General features: G+C 38.0%; 1 protein-coding gene and 1 non-coding gene across 2 annotated transcripts in view; both read left to right on the forward strand.

The window, feature by feature from the left end:
- Positions 1 to 15488, forward strand: part of LOC108072576 (phospholipase A2 inhibitor beta) — a 60976-nt gene extending 45488 nt beyond the window's left edge. Inside the window, exons 3-5 of the mRNA XM_017163782.3 lie at positions 9734 to 10743; positions 10803 to 11164; positions 15352 to 15488. Of these exons, the coding sequence (XP_017019271.1) occupies positions 9752 to 10743; positions 10803 to 11164; positions 15352 to 15377 (1380 nt within the window). The 5' untranslated portion in view covers positions 9734 to 9751 and the 3' untranslated portion in view covers positions 15378 to 15488. The remainder of the gene's footprint in view (positions 1 to 9733; positions 10744 to 10802; positions 11165 to 15351) is intronic.
- Positions 15489 to 17462: 1974 nt separating this feature from the next.
- Positions 17463 to 17579, forward strand: LOC121502505 (U5 spliceosomal RNA). The gene has a single exon (XR_005991023.1). It is a non-coding gene; the product is annotated as a U5 spliceosomal RNA (small nuclear RNA).
- Positions 17580 to 26678: the final 9099 nt, after the last annotated feature.

Raw genomic sequence — 26678 nt, forward strand, 5'->3', positions numbered from 1 at the left:
TGCTTCTCTAAGCAGTTGAAAATTTCTGTAAAATTTCCTTGAAGGAATCTTACTTGGCAAAGGGGGTGAAGAATATTGCAGGACCAAAGTGAATGACCTGGGTGCATTTTGTGGTTTCTTGTGAATGGCAAAGCAAACACAAGCCAGCATTCATTCATTGCAAATGCTGTGAAAATTGCATATTATGTGGGGTGACAGGGGATACTCGATAGAGATCGACAGGGTATAAAAAACTAAAAAACAAAATATAATAAACAAGTAAAATATTGTAAGAAAGATGCATTTTTAGAATTAGAAACCTTAAAAAAAATTTTAGAAAATTCCACATCAACTTAAACTTAATTTGTAGAGTTGAGAATATGGCTTTTAATGGCAGAAATGTTATATTTTTGGAAATAAATTAAAAAAATATATACATTTTCGGTTTCTTAGTGTGGCTTAAATTATATAAAGTTGCATATTCTTATAAAATATTATAAAATATGGCATTAAAATAATAAAACCCTTAAATTAACATCTTTAATATTGAAAAAGTATTGAAAACTAAATAATTTTAAGCAAACAGTGTGCATACAATAAGTAAAATGTAATAAAAAGATTATATTTTAAAATATTCATACAATACAGGTATTAAAACATAATTTAAACACACTTTTTTATATTTACGCTATCTAGTAGTAGATCTAGTTCATATCTCTTAAAATCCCCATATTTCCTGCTCTCTTTTTCAAATCCTCACTGTACTTGGTGTCATCTCTCCTCTTTTGGTTCACTCACCTCGCCTTGAGTAAACATTGTTTGCGGGCAAATTTTTCAATGCGCATTGCATTTCATCTCTAAACGAGATATGGGCACCAGGACGAGGACGCGAGTCCTTTTCAAGATGCCAAAGCAGAGCAAGCGAGATGGCCATATATACATTCATATAAGAAGGAAGACTGGGAGAAGTGTCTGCTGTGTGTATGAATATTCATGCCTTGTTTATGCATATTTGCATGTCAAGTGATGCCACCTCTGGCCCACTGCTTCTCGTCCTCGGTTGATTCCCATTTTTCTCTGCTCATTGCTCTTATTCCGCTGCTTCTTCGGCTTCCTTCACGTGCAACGCGACGTATGCGCAATATTTCCGCTTCTGCTTTTCGGTTTGCTTTTCAAGTTTGTTTACCATTGCACACGAGCTTTGAAAAAGTGGAAAACTGGGGAGCAAGCGGACCGTTGGCTGGGTGTGTGTGTGTGTGTGAAAAATTTTCTGTTTATGCTCACATTTCATTTGAACGTGAGTTTGTTTGTTTGCCAATTTGAAGTGCTAAAAAGTCGGTGGCTAAAGAGGGCCAAGGGGGATGAATGGCAGGGCAGGACATGGTAGGCAGGGGCACTCTGATTGCAATTTGTGCTGAGTGTGCGGAAAAGAAATGCCAGAAAGGAGGTTGCTGTACTGCATTCTCAGGCAGAAGGCTCTGGCAAAGCCACTTGTCACTACGACAGGACGAAGGATGGCAACGAAAATTAAATCACCAAAGGTTTTTACTAGAAGAAGGAATTAGGTAAAGTCTCAAATATAATAAACTAAAACACCCTCAAAAGAGTATTAAATTCTATTAATTTTAAACCATAATTTCTTATGATAATTTTAGGCTAAATTAAGACCTAAAAATCTTATAAATCAGCCAAAAATGCATTAATTTCAATTTGGAAAGCAGTGTTGAGTTAGTTTTTATAGGGTTAATAAATCTGCATACCGAATTTAACATTTTTAAAAATTGAAAATTTTCTCAAATTTTGGAAATTTTAATGATGTAACCCCTTATCAATTTTTGAAAAAATCTGTAAATTTTTTTTTTTTGCCAAACTTGGCTTAATCGATTCGCCTGTTAATGCTGATCAAGAATATATATGATTTATAGGGTCGGAAATGATTGCTTCACTGCTTTATTAGCTTCTGATTGAAATTGGAATACCCTGCAAGGGTTTACAAATCTTAAAACAAAAACCACCGCAATTTCACTATGATTGCCCATAAAATTTCAACAAATTTTCCGCAATTTCCCTAGCTTCTTTCACCATATTTCCTCAGCTTTTTCATAGCTTTTCTAACCCCATTTATTATCCCATAGAGCTAACCCACCTTCTTACTGCTAAAATAAAAAATATATTCTCATCAGTCCGATTTCGCGTGTCCGCGTGTCCATGACAATTGCCCAGTCAAAATGGAGGCGTGGCCGGGCATGTTGCACCGATAGCACCAACTGGGAATTTGCCATGGCCCCAGACGGGAGAATCCACTGTGATGGAGATGACGACGATGATGAGGATAATGATGATGACGAGGGAAACTGGGAGTCAGAGCGGCGCACGAGCAGAACCAAATATCCATGGCGATGCCCTTGAGTGATCTATGCAAAGCACTAGGCGGATCACAGGATCTCAAGATCGGTGAATCGATGGATCGATGGTTGATCGTGGCTAGGCAGTTGGTTACAGCCAAATGAAAGGTAGCCGTTGCCAGTAGCTCCCTGGTAGCCGACTAGTCATCAAAACTGGGAAATTAGCATAGACAGTTTCCAAGCCAGCCATTGCCAAAGTGCGTAGAAAATCATGAAAATGGCTACTGGAGTGGCCAACGAGCCAAGACACGATTCAGCTGGAGATGCACAGGGAAAAATAAGATACGAGGTTGTAGGGTTTAAAAAACATATATATATTTCGAAGTATTTTGAAAACAAATTCACAAAGATACTTTGAAAATGTTTAATAAGGTAGTAAAATTGTACAATTATCCATTATGATTTATTATCCTTATTAAACATATGTTTTGAAATACCAAAAAAGACATATTTAAGGCTTAAACTTAAAGAAACCGATTTATTTCCTATAAATACTTTAATTAACAATTTCAACTTAACATTTATATATTTTTCCCCTGTGTCTCGGACTCAGCCTCAAAGCCAGCGGCATTAATTTCATACAATTAATGGAAATTATATGAAATTATGAGTGGAACATTGAAATTCCTTGCGAACATCACCCGGGACAACAAACCAGACGAAATTCACTGCCGAACCCGCCTTCAAAAGGAAAACTCCTCGCACTAACTTGGGTGGCAATTCCCCATTTGGACACAAGCGAGGCCGGGGCCAAATGAAAGCAAATTAAATTTTTCACTGTCTTCTTAATTGAAACATTAGCCAAACATTTTAGCTAGCTCTCACTCCCCGTAGCTCCACTCCTCTGTTCATTTACATTCAAATTAACTCGTAATGAAAACGAGTCGGCAAACTTTGACTTTGACTTCGTCTGTGCTGGCTGGCTGCCTTCGTTCGTTGTTTTCCGCGGGGGTTGTGGCATTTAATTAGTTGCTCTGATTGTTGCCCCTTGTTTATTACTATTCGCTGGCCATTTCTTCTCGGCTTAGTCAGTTAAATTATCCACGCCCAAGGATCTGGCCAACGATTCTGTTTGTTTTGACACTCGTTTGATGTTCATTTGCAGTCGTTTAATGGAAGTCACCTTATTCGATTGAATGTGCAATGAAAATAAGGGGTGTTTGGGTGACCTTAGGAAAAGCTGTGCAATGGAAAACAATGTCGTCACTTTATTTAATGATGTCCTGTGGGGGAAGAGACTGCTTTGTGTTTGTTTGTCTATTTAATTATTTTGGTTTTAGGCTGGTAAAGAATTGAAATAATTAAGAGATAATTTAGAAAATATTATTTAAGAAAGTGGGGTTTTCAAAAGTTGTTTTTAATAAATTTTTAATTTAATTTTATTTAAAAGTAAAAATATTTTTTAATTTAACAAAAGTTATGGAGCAAAAAACGAAGGACAAAAATTTGTATTTTTATGTTTAAAAGTTTACATTTTAGGTGATTTATTGTTTATAATAAAAACATTTAAATAACTATTTTTTCTTGTATAACTAATATTAAAAATAATAAAGGAAGTTAATAAGTTATGTTGCTAAAAATATTTCTTAACAAGAAAGGAAGCTAACTTCGGCACGCCGAAGCTTGTATACCCTTGCAGATTGGTTTTCATATTTATATTATAAATTATAATGCCGAAAACAGACACTAAACAGAGTTTCATTAAATTTTACCTATACTTATTATGTTTACAGTTTGACAGTTACAGTTTTACATTCCCAGCTTTATATATTTTATACATTTACCGATCGCTTCTATGACAGCTATAAGATATAGTTGTCCGATTTTTATAAAATTTATACCAAATATCTATAATAATAATTAAAGCTCATATCTCGTAGATGAAAATACGTTAAAAAACAACGAAGTTATAATTTTTTCTATTACTTTCCCTATCGTTCCTATGGCAGCTATAAGATATAGTCGTCCGATTTTCATAAAATTTATACCAAAATTTTGAAATAATACCAGAAGCTCATGTGTCAAAGTAGAATAAAATACGTTGAAAAACAACGAAGTTATAATTTTTTTCGATTAATTTCCCGATCGTTCCTATGGCAGCTATAAGATATAGTGGTCAGATTTTCATAAAATTTTTACCAAAATTCTGGAATATAAAAAAAGGCTATATCCCAAAAATGGTGGAATAATATTGAAAAACAGCCAAGTTATAATTTTTTTTCCAAAAATTTATCGAACATTTGTATGGCAGCTATATGATATAGTCGTCCGATCCGGCCCATTCCGACATATATAGCAGTGAGAGTATATAGAAGACTATATGCAAAGTTTCATTCAGATAGCTTTAAAACTGAGGGACTAGTTTGCGTAGAAACGGACAGACGGACAGACGGACAGACGGACAGACGGACAGACGGACATGGCTAGATCGACTCGGCTGTTGATGCTGATCAAGAATATATATACTTTATAGGGTCGGAAACGTCTCCTTCACTGCGTTGCAAACTTCTGACTGAAATTATAATACCCTGCAAGGGTATAAAAAGTTGCAGATTTGTATAAGGAATTTTCACAACTTCAGACCACAAATTAATTTTCTATTATATTTTTATAAAAGTAACATTACCTTTTAAATTTAACTTTTTATTGGGAAATATTTAATGCGATTTATAATTATATCTATCTTAGTTTTTTACAACCGCATGAATTTCTTCTCCCCCAAAGAGCTTATTAAATTTCAGGAAAATTCTCAGGGTTGTCATTGATACAGTTTTTCGGTTGCACTTGCCACAACCCGTTCCCACCCCTTCCTCCTCCCCAAAAAAAAAAGATGAGACCACACCTCACGACGCCCCTGCCCCGTTTCCTGGCTTTTCCATCGGCAATCTCAATTTCTCCGGGGCGCAATGTTGCCGTGGCAAAAAGAAAACAAGAAAACAGCAACACGTGCCCCTTTTAATTAAAATAAATAAATAGGCGCAAACACATAAATAAACAGAACACCGAGCCGAGCCATGGAATATAGCTACAACTACAATGCCAAATAGAGAGATGGTGATGGAGACCTTCTCAGTTTCTCTGTCAAAAATGCTCTGGGTCTCTGATATTCAATTTCATGCATTTATTTGTAAGAGCGGGTTGTGCCCCGGGCTCTGAGAAGGGGTGAAATTAACCCCCTTTCCCTCCTGCCAAGCCAAGTTGGGGCGCCTTGGGCCATGTTATGGCTTTTTTGTACGCCTTATTCTTTTGTGAAAACGTGCGCATTCGAATTTGAGGCGAATTATTATTTAGTTGCTTTGGGAAAGACGACGCAAAACGTTTCTCGGAATAAAACATTTCCAACGACTTAATTTTTGTATACCGCAATTTGCATGTGGAATAAATCAAATGTATGAAACGCATAAAAGACTCGAGATACACCCCCATTGCCTCAGACATGATGAGTTATGGGTTAAGGTGGAGCAGGAGCAGGAGCAGGAACAGTAGCCTTTGTCTGGCCGGGATTATGACCATTTATTTGCCTGTCCGCCTTGTCCCGGGAAATACATACTCCTGAGCTGTCCTGTCCTGGGCAATACTCCTGTGAAAGTTTCGGCCTAAGGCGATTTTCCTCGGTACAAGAAATCCAAATCAATGAAGACTTTGCCGCACAATGGAGCGGCATTAATAGAAAGAGTGGTAGAGTGGAGATTGGCCATGGCCTGCACCCGTTTGGCTTCCAGTTTTTGGCTTTTCAGAGACGAGAGTTGAGTTCTTGGCTTCCCGAACTTTGCTGGCGCCCTTTCATGGATTATGCATCGCTTAGCTCGAGGAAAACTTTCTCAACCAAACTCAAATTATTTATTACTAATTGAGGGGATGTCGCTCCTTGGCAATGACTTTTGCTGCTTCGGCTTTTAATTCGATTATTTTCCCTAGGAAAAACCATTTTCCACCGAGTTCAATTTGTCAAAGTTAATTAAACCGAGTTTAAGAACTTTATTGAGCATTTCCTGCTCGCAACAAATGAAAACCAATCAAATTTAATGTGAAAACGCTGCAAAAAAGGGGGGCAAGGATGGTAAATGGAGAACTTAAAATACATATATCTGCCGAAGCGGCCATTGGGCAAGATATAATAATAATTTATGTTATGGCAGCGCCAGAAGATCTGCAAACGATATATGTATGCAAGCTCCATGCTCACCGGCATATATATTTTGTATACACTATCTTAAAGGAGATTTACTACATTTACAAAAGAAAATATATTTAAAATATTAACTATTTTTTATGTATTTTATATTTATTCTTGAGATATTTGTTTAATTTTATATAACAAACAAAGAGTTATATTTAAAAATACCTTGCGAACTTTATTTATATTTTTAAAGATTTTTTAATCAGTATCTAGATTGCCAATTCTTTATTAAATAATAAGATAAATCAATATCCTTGCTCCTTTCCTCAGGCTTGTTTCTGTGTCCAAATTTACCATTATTTTATTCACTCACTTCAGGGTATTCCCGCTTCATTCTGTTGATCTTTACCAACTTCTTAATATTTTTCATATAAATGCACAAGTTTTTGATTGATTCAATCAAAACGAAGCAAAACGCAAACGGCGATCAAGAAGTGGACTTGAAGCTAAAGCTAAAGCAAAGTTGGAGGCATCAGGTTTTCTGCATGCCTGTCACGTAATTTATTGATTTAGCTCTTGGGAATACGAGAGAGAGACGGTTCGTGGATCGTGAAAAATGAAATGTTTGCCACTGCCAGCAGCAGAAGCAGCAAACCCAAAGGGACACTGATCAAAAAATTCTTTAAGAAGTTTAAGGTTAAACTATTGATGTAAAAACATATTTAATTATATTATTTATTTAATATATTGGTGTCCCAAAATGACATCTTTATGGACTTCAACTTGGCCCAGCAAAATGTCATCGGTTTGCTTATGAAAGACTTATGTATACCTAATAATATCTACTTCGAATTCCGAAATTTAAGATCATTTGATACACAATTTCATCATAAATGCAAAGAGAATATTTTGTCTTAATAATATATTTCATAAATTAAAGACTTATAACGTAATAATATTTTGTCTTAATAATATATTTAATGAATTAAAGACATGTAACTTCAGCTGAGATTCTATTTTGCTAAAGTTTTAGATGTCTGCCTATATCAATTTAAGGAACGGAATGTGTTTTTAGTTAATCAAACAAAAGCATACAGAAATGGACTACAGCTTTTAAAAACTATAGAAAATGTATTTAATTAATTTAATAATTTATATGATTTTGTATGCTAAGGATTGAGCTGTAATTTTCTTTATTATCATCCTTTTCTTGTAATCCTGTTCACTTACCTACTAATATTGTCTCAGTGTACGTTGACTAACTGGCATGATGGCTGACCGAACTGGACTGGGGCTGATTGGTTGTCGATCGATTTGGCTGCCGGCCAGACAAATTCAAATGCATTGGCCCCGATCTGTGAATGCAACTGCTTTGGGGAGTCGAGGGGACACGGTGCCGAGGGGATCAGGGGCACTTACGCATGTACGCCTCAAACGATACACAAAACTTGATCATCGGCGGCGGGCACAGCGATCATCGATCAACAGACAGACATCCCAGACAGACATCGCATCCCATCCAGCCCGTACCAAGGCATCCGCAGACAGCGAGATAATGGCCGGCTTGCCATTTTGCATTTTTGCATTTGTAATGAAACTGAAAACCAGAATGAATTGTAATTTGTTCGGAATCAAGCTGAATCGAGCAGGAACATCCATCCATCCAGCCATGCCCACTCCTCCTTCTTCTCTTCATCGGTCAGCAGTCCAAGTCCCAGTTTCGTGGTCGAGATATAAGATCAACAGCCAGCCAGACTGAAATTGCAATTCAGGATGTTTCGAGTGGTTGGGGATAAGGTTGAACATGGGCATGAGGATGAGGTGGGAAGAACTTGATAGCACTGAACTTGGTCTGGGATGGAACAGTGGGGTGGAAGGGTGATTTAGTTATAATAATATTTCTGGGGAGAAATTGATTTTATATGATATTATTTTTATTGTTAAATAAATATAATAAAATAAATAAATATAAGCTAAATATATTGGAAAAGTTTGGAGAAGAATAATAATTATATTATAAGTGAGTTTAAGAACTAGTTCAACGTCTTTTGAAGAAATAAGAATTAAAATATTGAGGTTCTGTGTCTGATGATTAAAAAGCAACTAACTTATAATAGAAAATATTCGTTTATTAACTAACAAACCTTGTCATTTATAAATATTATAATACATTCAAGATTTAAGATTTTCTTAAAAAAATTTATAAAATGGGCTAAGTAAACACTTTATCATTTTAATAAATAGGCATTTATACTTATATTTAGTTTCTGTGTTAGATGCTCAATTACTCGTTAATAATACTATAAAATGTCTGTCACTATTTAAAATCACTATATATTATTCAAGATTTAAAATCTTTGTTTTAGAAATTAAAACAAATTTAGCAAGATGAAGTTTAGTAAGCCTAATGTTGTTGTAAAGGGTTTTAAAATATTATTTCTTCCATTTAATATAATATTAATTAAAATCTTTCAATTTATTTATTTAAACTTAATATAATGTTAAGGGCACACACCTTTCTTCACATTTTGCACCCTCCCTAGCCCACTGTGCCTGAACCCATTTTTTACGTGCCGCCTTACTTCAGATCGCTTCCATTCGCTCCTTCATCTTTGGACTGGCAATTCGTATGTAAAATCGCGCATTTTCAACTGTTATCAGAACCACTCTTCGGGGCCCCAGATCATCTCGCACTCACGCAGTGGCGATCTCCTCCCCATGAAGCCCCCTTTTCTCCGCCGTCAACAGAAGAAACTCCACCGAAGGCAACGCAAATGGCAATTTAAGTCATTTTGTTTTCTGCTCTTTTTTTTTGCGTACGATTTTTTCGAGTTTCGAGTTGTTGCAAGGCGAATTCAAAATGGTTTAATATTATGCACAAATCGGGCGAGTTGCGTAGTAAATTATGGGCCATTAACCGGCGGGTAACAGGTAGAGAGCGGGAGGTGAGAGCGGGACTGCTGGGCTTACCTGTCCCGGGTGCCGCGGGTATTCAAATTTTGTGTAAAAATGGCAGCCGGCCTTTGGGTGTAAAATGGGGGGCGGTGTCTTCGGCGTAGGAAAATCGTAGCAGCAACAGCAGCAGCACTTCCAGGGAAATGCGTGCTACCTGAGGGAAATTCGCCTAGGAAAATACAGGGAAAGGCACCTTGGTGTAGAGCTGCCTCGGGAACAGCTGTCTTGGATCGTAAATAGACTAATTTAAAAATCTTTTTCTTTGGCCTTCCAGCGTTCAGTCAGCCTCAGGATGTGGCCGCTACTCCTTCTTCTGCTGGCCGTGGTCGCTCCCTCGTGGCAGGAGAATGCCACAGCGATCCGTAGCCCTAGCTATGTGACCAAGGCGGGCTGCGAGGCTCTCATCAAGGAGTCCAATCTCTGCGATTGCCAGGATCAGGAGATCAAGTGCGAGAACCTGTTGCTTCACAGCGATGATACCCAGTTATATAGCATCAGCTGCACTATATTCGATGCCCGGGGCTTCGGCTATATACCGCCACTTCAGGTTGGCAATATAGGTTCACTGATCATCCGGAATTGTGCCATACCCAATGCCGAGAGCATTAAGTATCTACTCAGTAAACTGGGAGTATCAAACTACACGCAACTAGAGATCTTCAACTTTTTCGACCCCAAGAAGAACGATCGCGGCGAGGTCCTGCAGCAGCATTATACGGATCACGAGAGCCTGAAGAAGGTATCCATCATTGGCTACAAGTCCACACTGCCTGCGAGGTTCTTGGAGAAACTGCCAGCCCTCAAACAACTTTCCCTAAAGGGCAGCAGTGATCTGCCTGGCAGTATCCTGCATCCCCTGAAGAACCTAACCCACCTAGATATTGTGGTCAAGAATCTGGGCAAGATCTCCGGTGAGATCTTCGCCAAACAAACCAAGCTCAGGCAACTGATGATCGATTGCGATGCCAAGAATAGCAGCGTGGAGATGTCCGCCTTTGGGCCGCAGGACCTCTGGCACATGACCGAACTGCAGTCCGTGGAGGTGTTCAACTGCGGTGACAATGTGCCCACTGAGCTGTTTTGGATGGCGGATCAGTTGGCCTACATTGGCATAAGGAGCAACATTAGCTATCTAAGCAAGGACTTCCTCAAGTCACAGAAGAAACTGCTCACCCTGAGATTGGAGCGGAACAATATAGCCAGGCTGCCGAATCAGCTGTTTCACAATACCCCCTTGCTGTTGGAGATACACTTGGCCTACAACAATCTGGATCGCATTCAGAGGTGAGCTTAAGAATAATATCAAACTAGAAATCCCCTGAATAATTGTATTCCTTATCCAGCGGCCTCTTTGACAAGCTAAGGAACCTTCAGATTCTCAATTTGGAGCACAATCCGATAACGACAATTGCCCTAAATGCCTTCACTCAGATACCCACTGCCCATATCTATGTGGGCAAACTGTTCCGGGCGGCGAAAGACAATGCCGCCGACTGGGCTCGATCCACAAATGCCACCATCTGCGAGGAGGAGTTCGTCTACGGGGTGTGCATCTACTGCAAGCGCGATGATTATCTGGACCACTTTTCCGAGTCGGAGAACTGCAACAAGGCGAATCCAAAGTCCAAGGATGTGCTGGCCAGGAAGGTCTACGAGAATGAGCTAAAGGCCATGCCCACCCACTCCTGGAAAAGGGCCAATCCATGTGAGTAATCTAGAGATACAACTTGTGCATTCCATTCCGGCGATTTTCCGCCAATAATTTATATTAAATTTGACATGCGACCAGGACGACTCCCACTCCGACTTGGCCAAATTGAAAACGAAATAAAAAGCAGAAAGCAGAAAACAGAAGCACAAAGCACATGAAATACAAACAATATTAATATTTGTTGCTCGCTTTCAACGCCGCTGTGGCGATGATAAGAAAAGAAAGTTGGGTGCGAAGTCAACAAAACATTTTCCTATATAAATCATCAACGAAAACAATTTATCTTTTGATTTGTAGCCAAGGGGTGGTGGTGGCTGGCTACCAAAATGAAAGAAACTTTGCTTTCCCGGAGGGGTGGGAGAGAACAACATGTCAAATGTAATAAGGCCTAATGTTGTCTTCCCTTTCTGTTTCATATTTTTTTGCGCCCTCCTTAGGAGGGCTGAAATGGATTCGTAAGTGAAAGTCGGATGAGGAGAATCAAGTGAATTATATGCGGGTAGCGAGGGGAAAAAACATTTCAGATTGCTATCATTTATGATAAAAATATAAAAAAAAATACGACATCTGACAGAAGCAACAGGGAGGTAAGAAACTCATGAGCAATGCTACGGTGTTATGCAAATCACATCTGACATTTGTTATTGTTCATCTAACATGTTAACTCCATAGGGGTGAGGTGCTCCCACAGTGCCGGCATCTCATAAATGTCAAGGATATCACATGCTCAGGCGCTGTGGGTTGCCAGCGATGAAAGTAGATTGAACAGCAATCAAATGTAAATTGCTATAAATGGAAATGGAGATTTAAGAGTGGGATAAAGTCCTCTAAGCGTTTCAAATGGGTGCTTAAAATAATCGAAGAGAAGGGGATACTTCTTTGGACTTGAAAACCGATTTTAATTTTGGGAAATTCTAGAACATATAATAATTGTAGATCCCAGATCTCTACTCCCAGCCTTAACCCTTCGTCAGCCTGTCACCTATTTTAACCACCTAATGGGTGGCCCCTCCTACCTCTTTACTATTCGTTTTCACATTCCTCCTCCTGTGGCCACTTTGATGCGCTTTAATGCAGGCCATAACTCATGGCCTCACTTACTCAGTCAGTCGTCCGTCGGCGGGCTTCTAATCTCAATTTGCTGTTTGAGTTGCCACTAATAAAACGCACGACAAACTGACACCACTGGAATCGAAGAGAACCACTGAGCCACTCTCGAGAGCAACGCCACCGAACACCACACACCGCACAGGCATTTGTGCCTCCGTCGATACACGACATTGGATTTGGGTATCTTTTAGTTTTTTCCCCCTTTTTTTTGAGCTTTCTGCGTTTCCGATAGACATAATTTGTCGGGGCATGAGGTGACACTGACATACCGGCCTGAACTTAAAGGAGAGTCAGTTGGATGTTCAGCAAAAGGGGTTTCTTAGAGGTGGAAGAAATCAATATTTTTAAAAAGCAAAAGATACTATTTGCCTTTCACATATCTCTTTTTTATTACAAATATTATTTCATAAAATATTTAAACATTTTCTCTAAAGTCTTGATAAGAAATAACTCTTTGTAAAAATCCTTAAAAAATATATATAAATTAAAATTAATTTTTAAACTTCACCTAATATTCTCCAAATCTGTTCATAAAAACCCCCCTAGAAACCCTCCTTTTAGAGCCGCTGCTAACAACTGACCAGCGACAACAACTGGGTCGGGTCGTGTCGTCCATCCGTCCGTCCCCATCCACTTTTCCCGATACTGCCAATGCGACTGGCTCTCCACAAATGCAGCTTTTGTACTACTCGGTATCTGGCGGATACATTTCAAAGCAATGCCAACTGGCCTGCGTTTATCGCTTGGTAGCCCCGCAGACAAAGAGACCCACGGACAGGCAGATACAACCAGAGGAGCCGGGCCAAGCCGAGCAGAGAGCAGAAAACAAACAGAAACAGAAAAGCCGGGTGAGGAGCCGTGTGCGAAATTTATGGGCATCAACGTTGAATTTGAAGCGGGATCCCAGTCGCAGTCGCAGTCCCAGTCCGAGTGCAAATCCCAAAACCCTGGGCTCCGGTCCGGGGAGCTGACTAGCTCCCAGTGGCTGGCTTGGCATTTGTAATGCCTAAATGCTTTGGCGAATTGATTTTTGGTGTAAACGATGTGCAATTTTAATGGATTGTGCTGCCAGATAAGCCAAAGGAGGTGGTCTCTCCGCGCTGCCAGTCCGCATATGGTAGACCCTACTTGGACGATGCGATCCGTGGCTTGTCGTGTGTCGTTTAATTGAATTTGTTTTGATTAGTTGTGCGCGATGCAGCTTAAAGTCACCTCTTCGCTCTCTTGCTGGAATTTTAAACTCACTCAAAAACAGTGAAATGAAAACAACGAGGGATAAAAACGACCGGGACGGGCCTTGAGGCATTCTGAGGCGAGTTACCCCGCAAAATTGACATTGTTCCTAGTCATAACATGACGGAAAAATGTCAATTTAAATATTTGCAAATATTTTAACAAGGCATGCCCCAGCAGCGCTAATTTCACATGTGCGAAATAAAAATTGTGCACATTTTTTTATGAGCCAACACAAAAAAAAAATACAGTAAGGTGAAAAGAAAAGAGCCCGAAAAAGGTGCAACAACTTTTTTAATTAATTAAGGGAAATGATAACGAAAACGCTGCGGGGTAAAGGAAAATATTATCCGAAAATTTTGTGAAAAAGAGTATTTTTTGTGAGTCAAGAGTATGTCAAAAATGTTTGTCCAGGAAAAGGCTAACACAACGGAAGGGTTGTGTGTCAAAAAATTAATTTAACTAAAGGTATTTCAAGCAATGTTTTAGTCTTTTTTTTAGATAATATAAATATCTGAAGGCATTTCCTTTATTATTATATTTTTATTGTGTTGCTAAATTCCTATTTGGAATTTTGGGTGACAATTTTGAAAGCTTAAAGTGGGTATAAGGTTAATAATATATATATTATATTATATATATATATTTAAAAATAGATACAAAACCAAAAATAAATCTCAATAAGAGTTTAAACTATTTAGATGAAGAAAAAACCAATTAAAATATAAATTAAATTAAAAAATACAGCTTATATTTGACCATTAAAGTAGTGTAAACTTTAGCCTTTCCATTCGCTTTCTAAAAATATTTTTAACTAAAATTTTTCACTTAAATTCCTTTAAGAAAAATCCCTTAAACATTTTCCTTTGCAATTCCAAAAGGACCCCAAGCCCCTAGGAAACTCAAATTGCAAACCATTCAGAAGTCAATTAGACAGTGAGAAACCAAACACATAACTGCCATAGAGCCCCCTTGGGGGTCAATTCGAAATCTCAAATTGAATGACAGCCCCACAGCCGAGCCAAGTGCCCGGCAGTGCAGTTAACTTGTTGATTTTGGCCGCAAAAAGGGGTTATGGCCCCCGAGAATTCCAGGGGGAGAGAGAGAGAGAGAGAGACTTAAGTCCCAACCGGAAATCTCGGCAGAATTTCAATTGTTTATGCGTAAAAGTCAATTTGTGAGCCGAAATTCGAGTCCCAGGCAATTTGTGTGTGTTGTGTGTATGCATTTCAATTAGAATAAGATTGACAGCCAAGCTCGAGGGGGCGGGCTCTTCGGACTTTAACAATGGGGATAATATCCCCTGGAATTGCACTTGCACTTCCACTTGCACCGAGCGATAAGGTTATGCACTTGGCTTGTGGTTTTTCGAATCTAATTGAATTTAATTGACTCGGTTTTAGGACTCCTGGAGGGGGGAATCTGTGTGAGGGAACGCACTCATTGGGCGGGGTGGTGGCTTTCGCAATTGGGGGGGGGGGGAAAAGCCGCCTTAAAGTTGGACTTTGTGTTGCATGTGTTTTGGCCCGGGTCCGCAGTTGGTAGCAGTGAAAAATTGCAGCTGTCAGCGTTGGCCAGAAAAATGATTTGTTGATTTTGTTTTAGTGGGTTTGAGGAGCTCTGCTCGCTCGTGGGGTTGCATAAATCATAAAATGCTTTACATATTGCATACATATTGGATGCATTTTTCGTGTATATGGCCTGCTGCACTCCCCTGCCTGCAATTAAACTTAATATAAATGTCTAGTAATTATTGTGTCGGCCGCCAGACCGGCTTTAGACTTATAATTCACTCAACAAGCTTGCCGAAAACGTATCTAATTTAATAATCTTTGCAGATCCCGAGAGGAAGAACCAGCCCTAAGTACCGACGCTCTTCGCTATAATTTTACGCATCAGTTCTAGCTAGTTTAAGGATTTATGAATTGTTTATGTATGCAACCATTAAGGAGATTAAAATAAACTGAAAAACTAATGAGATTAAGCGAAAAGTGCAGAGTGTTTACATTTTTGTTTCGTGATCAGCTTTCATCAGAGTCTGAATTAATTTTAATTATACTATTTCAGCAGTGTTTTATTATGGCAACTTTAACACTAATGTTGGCTTGACATTAGTTAATATCCCTTTGCAATCAAAGCTATTAGCCTGGCAGAAAACCAAACGAAATACAATAGCATTCCATTTGCCATCGAACAACAGCGCGAGAATGGAACTAATATTTGCCAAAAATGCCAAAACAAAACGTTCCGACTGGCATATAAAATCACAATAAAACAAAACAATGCGCCAGGACACGGGGCAAAAGGATCCTGAACGCCAAAGGCGACTATTGTGCACATGTAATGCGGCTCCTGGGTGTGGGGGTGTTAAAAGATGTGGGGTTTTTCGAACTGAAAGCTTTCTTTGTGTGTGTTCGTGTGTTTACATGGTGATTTTTTGCCGGCACGCGATATCCTTTTTGCCATCGCTCTGAATGTTTACCCTCCGAGTGCCACCCCCTCTGCATTTTATTTCTATCTCCGTCGGCTTTTGCTCCTTTCGGGCTGTCTGTCATGTATGGGAAACTATGAAACGCCCTGGCAGCAAACATTCAACTATTGTTTGCACTAGCCTTGGTCCTTTCCAGCTTTTCACATAATTGTTGGCGCGCTGCTTTGTCCTTCAGACAAAAGGGAGTAACACCAAGGAACAGCAGCAATAATAACAACATTTGTCGTTAGGGTATTTATATGGATTTATGACCGAAACGCTGGTCCAAGAAAGTTAATTAAGGAGGAAGAAGGTGAGTGTATTACTGTATTAACTATATAGTCTCTAAAGTCTAAGATAAATTCCACAGAAAAGGTAAGAAATTAAGTGTTAATTTAGTAATAAAACTGCTTGTTTTGTCACCTATATAAATATTTAAGAATGTCAATTGGTTCTTTTTTTAATATTTATAAAATATTTAAATATTAAATTCTACAATAACTAATAAGATAACCCTTTTGTAAGTACATAAATATCTTATTTTACCTTCAAATTAAATTCTTAAAATTTTGTTCTCCCAATTCTTAAAACCACCTGAAGGCCGTCGGAACATTGCACAACTGCAGGAGGTGTCTCCTGTCCGCTGTCCCCTATGTCCGTATCATGTCTTCATTGCTGGATGCAAACAACAACGGCAAACACTGGCAACAGAAACTGAAACAGAAACAGAACCACCGGCGGCTGTAATTTATGCACGCACATGCAGCTGGCTGCATTTTTTGCAAGGCCTCTCCGTTACGTTGTTGCATGTTGCCGCCTTTTTGGGGCGTTTTTTGCCACAAATATTGCAGGTGCAACAAACAGCAGCACGTGGCATGTGCAACAATGATGTCAAACAAAATATGCAGTTGCAGATCTAACATGGAAGAGGGGGGGAAGCCGTGCTTTGGTGCCCAAACATATACATTTCGGAGTTGATTGGGTTGTCACCACCAGGTTGTTGCTTGGCTGGAAAATTTCAAGTGCCCCTCGGTGGGGGATTTTTTTCTGCTCAGGATTTTTAGAAAATATTTTTGGCTTGACAAGTAGTTTTGTAGAAACCAACATAAAGCGGGAAAATTATTTTTAATAGGTTTATTTAAATATAATTTAAATATTGGAAATAAAATGCAATAAATTTGAGTGCAGTTCGTGCTATAATCAAGATTTCAACACCTGTATTTGTAGACACAAAAAATTAATACAAATAATAAAAACATAAAAAGGTTAAATAAATATAACAATTCATAAAATGTTATTAAAATTATTATTAAGTGAAATCAAGACATTTCCTTGTTACTAAGTACTCTTAAAGATCATCCCCTATAAATGAATGGTGCCTACTTTAGGGTGTCTTTGCATTCCCTTCCTGTCACATTATAATTCCCAACTGCTTCTAGCTTAAAACGGCTAGAGAGCCCCTTAGCTGAAGGTAGCAAATTACTCTGGTTTCTATTCAATTGTCGAATAAATCTTTCGCCTTTTACTAAAGATTTCCGTGGATAGGAACACTCTAATGAGTCTAAACTAATTTTTTATTAGTGCCCATAGGGATTGATACCTAGGGCCATAAATAATACATATTTAACTAAGATTTACTTATTGATATATAAAGGAATGATAATGTTCATTTGATGTATTGAACCTTCTTCTTGTATTTTCTAATACATATATAATACAGAGAAAACTATTCCCAAACTTCCCCCAGTTTAAATATTTCCACATTACCTCCAATCATCTAATATTGACTTGGCCCAAACCGCTCAACCATTTAGCCGGGCTTTAACAAATAGCCCAAAGGACAATCGGGGGCAGCAGCCGTCGAGTTACGACAAAAACACATGAATAATGCAGGGCATTTACCGCATTGACCACGCCCACTCATCAATCGCCCCCGACCAAAACGCCTAAGCATCAAAATTAGCGCAAACAACAATTAAAAATGCTTGAATGCATTTAATTATTTTGTTGATTGTTAGTACAAATATCCATGTTCCATGTTCAAATCGGAAAAACTAATCAAAAATGCAATAGAAAAATACATTTTGCACAAATTAATTAAAATTATCGAAGCGAACGGACAAATCAACAATGAAATACAACAAAAAAAGAAACTAAAAACAGTGAAATAACAAATGGCAAAGCCAAAGCAACTAATTAATGAGTTGATTAATAAACAATTAGATGCCAAAGTTGGGTGGGAATATGCTATATAGTTAGCAAATCGATGGAAATTTATGAGCTGGTAATTGACGCCCACACAAACACACATGAAAACCTTTAGAGAAATGTTAACAAGGGACATGACTATGTAGTACCTGGTAAATAGGTTAATTTTAAGATAATATTTATTTTAAAAAATATATATTAAATATTATATGGGTTCCATTATACTTGTAAAAAGGGTAGTTATATTTTTTGGTTATACCAAACATTTTCTAACAATAATTGCCAGCTTAGCATACCCTAATACCAAGCATAAAAACGGCCTCATAACTCAGCAATCTGGCCAAGTGGCGACTGTTGTAAATCAAGTGAGCCAGGCCAGAGCCAACTTGTTTGCTCTTTTGGCATGCAAACTTGCCCCAGCTGGAGTTGAAAAGTCTGGAGAAAAATACAAGAAAAAAAAAGAAAACAACACAGACCTCCCGCCCACTCTTTAGATCCCCAGCTAGATACCCGAAAATTTTTATTTTTCCTCTGGACGACTACCTAGCACAAAAGTGGGTGGAGCAGTTTGGATATCCCGGTGGCAGCCACTGCACTTGGCTTCTGCAGTTGCAAATTTCTTACTCCCCGGCCTGTGTGCCTTGGACACGCCCACAGTATTTCCCAGCCTCCTGCCGCTGCCGCTGCTGCCCTCGGGTTCTTTTTCGGGCTTACACACACTCTTGGGTATACACACATAAATATATATAAAAAAGCAGCCACTGTTGATTGTTCAGATAAGTGGGCCCACGACTTGACTATGCCTTCGGTTTGGATTACAATACGTATTGGCCTAAAGTACGAGTATCAAGCGCAAATATGTTAATTGCCGCCGTGCCAAAACAGAAGCCAAAAGCGTCGCCTCGGCGTGGGTTCTCTTTCGGGGGCAGGCGGTATCTGATTGTCAGAGTTCAAATTGAAATTAAAATAAATGTTCCAGAAGCGTTAATTGCTTCATTAACAAACAAATTACCATACAGATGGAGGCCATTGTGCCATTGAAATTTGGAGTTTAGCAGTAATTATTTGGTACTTAGGATATTTCTTACAATAAACAGTAGAAGATGCTTTTGTATCTGTGACATAACGTTCTATCTTTTAAGTTTAAATTGCTTAAAATTAAAAATGTAAAGAGCTTAAATATTTTATAAATAATTAAATTATAAAGTAATGTATTTTTAAAAGATATTTAATATAATATTTAGTTTTACATGGGGTATTTTCTAACGGCCTTAAAAAAATGTATTTATATATTTTATACTTAATATAAAAAAATTTTATAAAATTCCAATAAACCTTATTATAATTAACTTCCTAAAAAAAAAATAATTAACAGGCTCCCCAGTTAATTTTTTTAGCAAAAGGAATACCAAAAAGTCTCCCAATTCCTTTCTTCAAATTCCACAAATTTCCTAAAATTGAAATTAATTTAAAGACACAAAAAAGCGTTAATTGAACAGCATTGGAGCAAACATTTGATTGTTTAATTTACATGAAAATAAACTAAAAAAAGAAGGAGAACTGGAGGAAAACTGAAGCCCCAAAAGAAAACCCAGCGGAAAATTCCAAACTAGAATCAAAAGTAATGGTGTCAGGGCACAGGAGTCGTCATCCCCATGGCCTGCGGCGGGGTTCATAAAGACGCAGACCATTAAGACGTTTTAATTCTTGATTTTGCACCCTCGTCGCAGGGCAAAGTCTATATTTTTTTTGGGACCAGTGTCCAAGCACTGGCAGGATTCCGTCGTGGCTCATGACCCACAAGGACCGTCAATTTCTGGCCCTCGTTTTGCTGCTTTATGCCCTTCGTCTGTTGTCGTTTTATTTTTAATTTCGTCTGAGCGCGTCTTTTTTATGCCGTCGAGGCTCATTAGATTTGCAAAATGTTGGTCGTTAATGTTATTAGGTTCTTGGTCTCTGACCCCCGCGAGAGAGCGGCCAAATTGCAATTGGATTAATAAATGCCATTAGGCATTGCAAGTGTTTTATTTTTATTTCCATTTTTTTTTTTGGGAGGGATAATTTGTATTTATGCTGTCATTTTATGCCACATTTGAGTCGAGTTATGGTCAGTGGGAGAGAGAGAAAATACAAAGTGAATTATTAAGGACTGAAAATAATAAAATTGACACTTGGAATAATAAAAATTTCATAGAAATTAGAAGCTTAAAGCAACTTAAAAATGTCCTTCTGTTATTGAAATTATAAAGAAAGTTTTCAAAGTATTTTATAAAACTTTTAAAAGCAGAAATTCAAGCCATCTTGCTTCACACATTTTTCGTGATGGATAATTTATATTTATTTTGTCATTTTAGTGACAAAAAAATAACCAAAGAGGGGAAACGGAAATGTGACAAAAGTCAACAATAGCTGGAGTTATTTTGGCATTTCCCGGGGTGACTTTTGTGGGTGTGACCCCGACACTTGGCAAACAAATTTGTCCAACAGCAATTAGACCGCCGCGTTTTTTTATTATTTTAATATAAATGAAGTGAAATTAAAAGGCAACTGTGTGTTGACAAAGGCAGCAGCAGCAGCAGCAGTCACATGTGGTCAGCGCCAGAAAATCATCATCAAAGCAGTCGCACGTGTCTGGGCGGTATACCGTATTCCGGGGACCCGAGTCCTGCCGGCAAATGCTTTTGACACCTTTCAGCCACCTCTGAGGGAGTGTGTGTGTGTGTGTGTGTGTGTGAAAAAAGTCCAGAACAAAAGGTCACTGTGGCCGGGAGGGAGGCCACTGGCCAGTACCCCCACACACATAACCTTTAGCCTGACAGCAGCCAAGCCCTGAGTTAATAATAATCAAAAATCCCAAAAATCCCTGGCCACTTGCTAATGAGAAAATTCATCAGGAGGCTCAGTGAACTCGAAATTTGAGACTGGAACTCATCTCAATAACTTTCATTCTGACACCCTTTCAGATCTTGGCAGGGACAGGATAGGTGTTTTGGTCAAAAGAAGTGAAGTCAACCTTGGTCAATTTGAAGACTTTGAACTTTTGTAATGGGTTTATTCAAAAGATAATTTAATATGAAATCAAATATAAGTTCAAATACAGAGTTTACTTTCTTATAAAAAGTATTAAACAATGCCAATAGATAGTAATTGCATATTTTTAAAATTATTTATAAAATATTTAGAGCCTCAAACCTATTGAATTTATTTTTTTTGAACCTTCAACCTTTGGTTCTCCTCTTAAATACAAACATATTTATATTAAATATTATTATTATTTTATACAATTTTATAACAAATAAATACAATTATAAAAATAAATTCCAGGGATAGTAAAAACTTTAACATAATATTTTAAACTCTATAACTAAGATTTTTAGCACCAAAGGTACAAAGGTTACCTTCAACCTTTTGACTCTCCTCTCAAATAAAATTATATTAACTAGCTGACTTGGCTTATTCAATTAGTAAAGTTAATTATTTACCAATTTCCACTCAACACACACTCATTTATTCAGGCACATATCAATTTATAACCAAATCTAAGGATTTCCACAGGGATTACGTCTGGAAATTCCGCCGTTACTCGCCCGTAAATTGAATTCTTTTTTGGCAAATGAAACTAAATGAATTAAAACTGAGTTCAGCTAAAGACTCCCCAAAAATACGTATATACGTACCCCCAAAGGAGGTGGAAAAAATAATTAAATGATAAACTAATCTACACCCAAGCCTTTAATAAGCCAGAAAACTGATGGAGTCTGAGACTTGGGGGTCTATATGTGTGGGGAAACAGTGGGTGAAAACAAGGGGGTGCTGGAAAGGATGTCCTTGCTGGGTTCGCCGCCTGTGCAAATAATTATTATTTTTCGAAACTATAAATCTGCTTACAAAATATTTTCGTGCATTTTTCAACCGAACCGAGCCACCCACAGCGAAGGAGATTCACGGGACTCGAAGAAGGGGTATTGGTGGCGGAGCACCAGACTGCGCCAGCCTCGGCAATGATATACAGTTTTCAATTAAAAATTATAGTCTAATGAAATTTTTCAGAGCATCGCCGGCAGGAGAGTTTTCTCGGCTTTTTATTTATTTTGTTTATGAAAAAAGAAGGGAAAAGGTCCCCAGTTCCCTTAAACTTTCTGGGGGGTATGATGAAAACCCTTTAAAGGTTTATAGAAAGGGTTTTGCCAATCAGTTTTGGGCCATTTCAATATAGTTTTCCCCCATTTACCTTGACTCGGAAAACATTTTGTCATCTTATGTACGAGTCCTTTGATTTATGCTATTTACTTTTTATCAAGCTGCCGTCTGCACTGGCTCCAAAAATAATTACAAAGCCGAACGAACGTCCTTCTCCTGCTACATTTTTCGATCAAATTTCTTAGTTTACAAAAACTACAGAGCATACACGGGCACACACACTCACACACCCCGACCACAAAATATTTTGGTATGAAAAATGTCCAAATTGCAAACCGAAAAATGTCCTTTAAAATTGGGGGTAAAACATGGGGTTCTTCCTTCCAGCCTGTCGTCCATGCCTTTTGTTTGCTTTCTAATAGTTGGGGACGATGAGCACCTGTCCCAAAGCTGGAAAGGAACCCCCGGTAACCCTGTTCCACCCTTTCACCTGTAATCCGAAACATTGTTGGTTTTAGTTTTCTTTTTTTTTCAACGGAAACTCTAGTTTATACTTTGAGTAATTTGCTTTTAAGCGGTTTTTAATATCAAAGTATTGCTGAAATATTTCCTGAAAAATAACCAACCCTCCCTAGGACAACAACAACAAACTTTTATACCGAAAATGCGTAGAAAATCTGTTTGAAATTGTTATGTCATTTTTATGCAAAATATTTTTGAAATAACAGAAAGCAAAAGCCCTGAGCTGGACCTCGCGCCTTGTGAGTGTCATAAAAACGGGGAGAATCGTAACATTTAAAAGCTGCTTTCAGGGACATAATGGAAAAAAATATCAAGGGAAAGTGAAGAAGTCATCAAAATGTAACTCAAGACACTTACCGAGACTAATTTCTGTCCTGTCCAGGATTTTCGTGGGCTCATTTTGCCATTCGTTTCAGTTCTTTTTTGGTTTTCCATTTTTTTCCTCTTTATTTTTAGGTGGGGAATTTCTCTCACTCCAACAGTTCATTAGCCTGAATTTACAGTCACTTTTAGGAAATGCAACCGAAATGTTACACACAAATGTAGGCCCAAAAAGGCAACTTTGCTTTCGAGGGATGCTCTAGATATTTTGGCCCGAAACATCTGAGGTCCTTCTCGCCCACAATTACCATGAATATTAAGCCACAATAAGAGCCAAAAGCTGCAAGCTGAACTCGCAATTGATGGAGCCACAGATGTTTCGGTGTGGTTGTGGTTTTGGTTTTTCGGCTTTTCATCCTCACCTCTGCCCAGGTAATTGAGGGAGGGTTGCTTCCGAATTTCACTTTTGAGGTGGGTGTGGGTGGAACGCAGATACTTTCAAGAACCAAATGCATTTTTAATGAAATTTATGTTGGTTTGCATTAGTAATTGGAAAGGGAATGAAAATGGCTTCCTTTGTTTTTGGGTTTTGGGGTAAGGGATAACTATAATATTTTAGAGGGATTTATTAGAAAAAGTTTGTTAAGTAGTTGAATATTACGACTTGAAAACAATGTTACTCTTTACACATATATACATTTTTTATTCAATTAAAAAATATCTTATATTCAGAGCTTTTAAAATCGGTTTCTTTTGTTTTTCAAAGTCTCCAAAATACCACTGACCCATAGATTCAATAAAAAAGAGCTTTCATGTGCTCAATGTTTATTAAATTAAGGGTATTAGCTTTATTAAGAAGCCAACGGGAGATTAATAAACCAATCCAGTGACATCACCCACCTAGTTTAAGTAGTAGCCTCTCCTGAGGAGACTCAAAAGAAACTATGTGTTCAGTCCAAGCCCTTTTCCATATCACAACCAAAATATTCAACTCATCTGTGTAGCTCTCTCCCACTCATTTCAAGGCTAATCAAGTGTAGTCCCTGGAGAAATGCGCATTCATTTAATATTTCCAAAATTTCTGCTTACCCTAAACGTCCACTTCCTTCCCTCTTCCCAGCTATTAAGGTGCATTACATACGTAGTCATAACTCAATTCCTCTTATTCTGTTGCCAGCTCGACTCCTGTCCATTTGCGATGTGATGGCTGCCAGCCAAATTGAATTCAAATTCAATTTGAACTTTTCAATTTCGGACCCACTGAGGGGAGGATAACAACGGACGAACACACACATTTCGAATGCGTAAAATGTAATGAAAATTATGAGTTGAACCTGAGAACCCGAGATGAGAAAAAAAAAAGTGAAAGCCAAATGAAATTTCACAAACCAAATTGTTCATGCACTTTTGAGCAACACTTTCGGCGTTAACAGAGCAGACAGAGGCTCAGACAGTTGGCTAAATGAAATGAAACATACTCGTAAATTTAAATTGAAATTGAAATACGGCAAACTTCAGACGTGAGAGAGAGCTGCTGTTTTTGTTGCCTTTCGTTTGTCCGTTGCCGCGGGCAGCGTTTTTGTTGCTGGGTGTCACATTTGACGCCTGTCGAGGGAAATTTTCTCCACTTTCCACCCGGGCTATTCCTCACCCACCCGCTAGTTATGACAGTTACAACTTTAATCAGACAACCCCAAGCTCCCTCCCAGAGCACATTCATAACCAGCGAAACTTTTACGAGGCACTTGCCCAGTTGATGAGGCCCTGGACAGGCAGGAGGATATCCAGGTACTGCCGCTGGATGGATCAGGTCCAGGATGTTGCACATTGTTGACCAAACATAAAGAAAGATATTCGCCGGCAAGTGGATATTAGACTAGGAAATGAATGTGGCTTCGACTGTGAGTTATCCCTTAACTAAAAGGTATTTTACCTTAATAAGTCTCCTTTTTTAATATTTATATATGGTTTTCCAATGATTTAATTATAATATTATCTTAAATTTTAAATCTATTTAAAGTTTATAATCCAAGAAAAGGGTAAACCTACCTCAGGACCTCTACCGCACCTATAACATCCAGCACTCTTATGCATTTAGTGCCACACAAAAAGCAGCTTTACATCCCAGAATTCCATCTAAAATCCAACCAAAACCAGACACAATCACCAGTTCCCAGCCCCTAGAACCGCAGGGCAGGCACAAACAATTATTATTTTACAAATTGATATTTATGAAGCAATTTACAAAATGTTTTTACGCCAAACGACTTTTTCACATTGCTCCTCTGCAGGCGCTGCAATCCCTCGGAGTCGGGAGTCTGAGGCTTGCACAAACATTGCACAGATTGCAGTCCTGAGCCGGGATCCTGATTTCGTCCTTTTGCCCTTAGGCCGTTGTGCTGCATTGGCATTGCAGTTGGGGGCGGCAAAAAATACCATGAATTTCATTGAGGCAGCGCCACAGCCAGAACAGAATGGCTGACTTTTCCCAGACCAATGTTTATTAATTTTATTGAACAATTAATTAAATGCGGCCAAAATGTTTTGTCAGCGGCAATGCCAACGACAGCTGCAAACGACGACGATGATGGCTCTTTTCGGCTCGCCTCTTTTCGTTTGTTGCACTGCGCCTGCAAGTATGCAGCACGATATTAAAATACCACAAAAACGTGACTTGGTGAGGAGGTTAAGGGCAATGCGAAAAAGGATGTGGGGGATGTTCTGGAAAACATATTCTACAAAAAATTAATTATTTGTAATTTATTTTGAATTAAAAATTAATGGGGAAAGGTAAATAATGGAGTATTAATTTTATATTATTAAAAATAAAATATTTTCATACATTTGTTCTAAGTTATTCATTAAAAAAGTTCATTTAATATTTTTTAAATTATTAAATTTAAAGGAGAGATAAGAAAACAAAGAATTATAAAACAACATAACTGACCCAATCTTACTTAATAAATATTTAAGTTAATGTTAACACTTAAAACTAAGCTTTTTTGTCAAATATCTCCAAAACAGAAAATGAAGAATAATTAAATTAAAATTAAATTATATTTTAAAGGTTCCCTGAATATTCAGAACAGCAAGTAAACCTTTTAATATCTCTATAAAAATTATTAAAAATATTGTATAATATTTAAAAATTATTTCTCATAAGAAATAAATAAATACGCATTACAGAGAAACCTCCCAGCTAAATTCTTTACCAGAACACCCTACAAAAAATATTGCGTATGATTTTATGAAGTGCAACAGCAGTTGCAACAGCAATCAAAGGGCCGTTAGCACTCAATGCAGAACGTTGCAGTCACAAATTGTTTTTATTGATATGGAGCCCCCCGCTCTACCAGAAAATAAAGAAAATTGCAAAATGAAAATAGGCAAATGGCAAAATGTGGCCCATTGTTTCCCAAAAATATATGCAGATGTGTGTGCCCAGTCCCCCCCCGCAACAGAAAAACAAATGCAGGCCATAACAGTTTTGTTATTTAATGGCAA

Source organism: Drosophila kikkawai, chromosome 2L, assembly GCF_030179895.1.
Source record: "Drosophila kikkawai strain 14028-0561.14 chromosome 2L, DkikHiC1v2, whole genome shotgun sequence".
NCBI classification, from domain to species: domain Eukaryota; kingdom Metazoa; phylum Arthropoda; class Insecta; order Diptera; family Drosophilidae; genus Drosophila; species Drosophila kikkawai.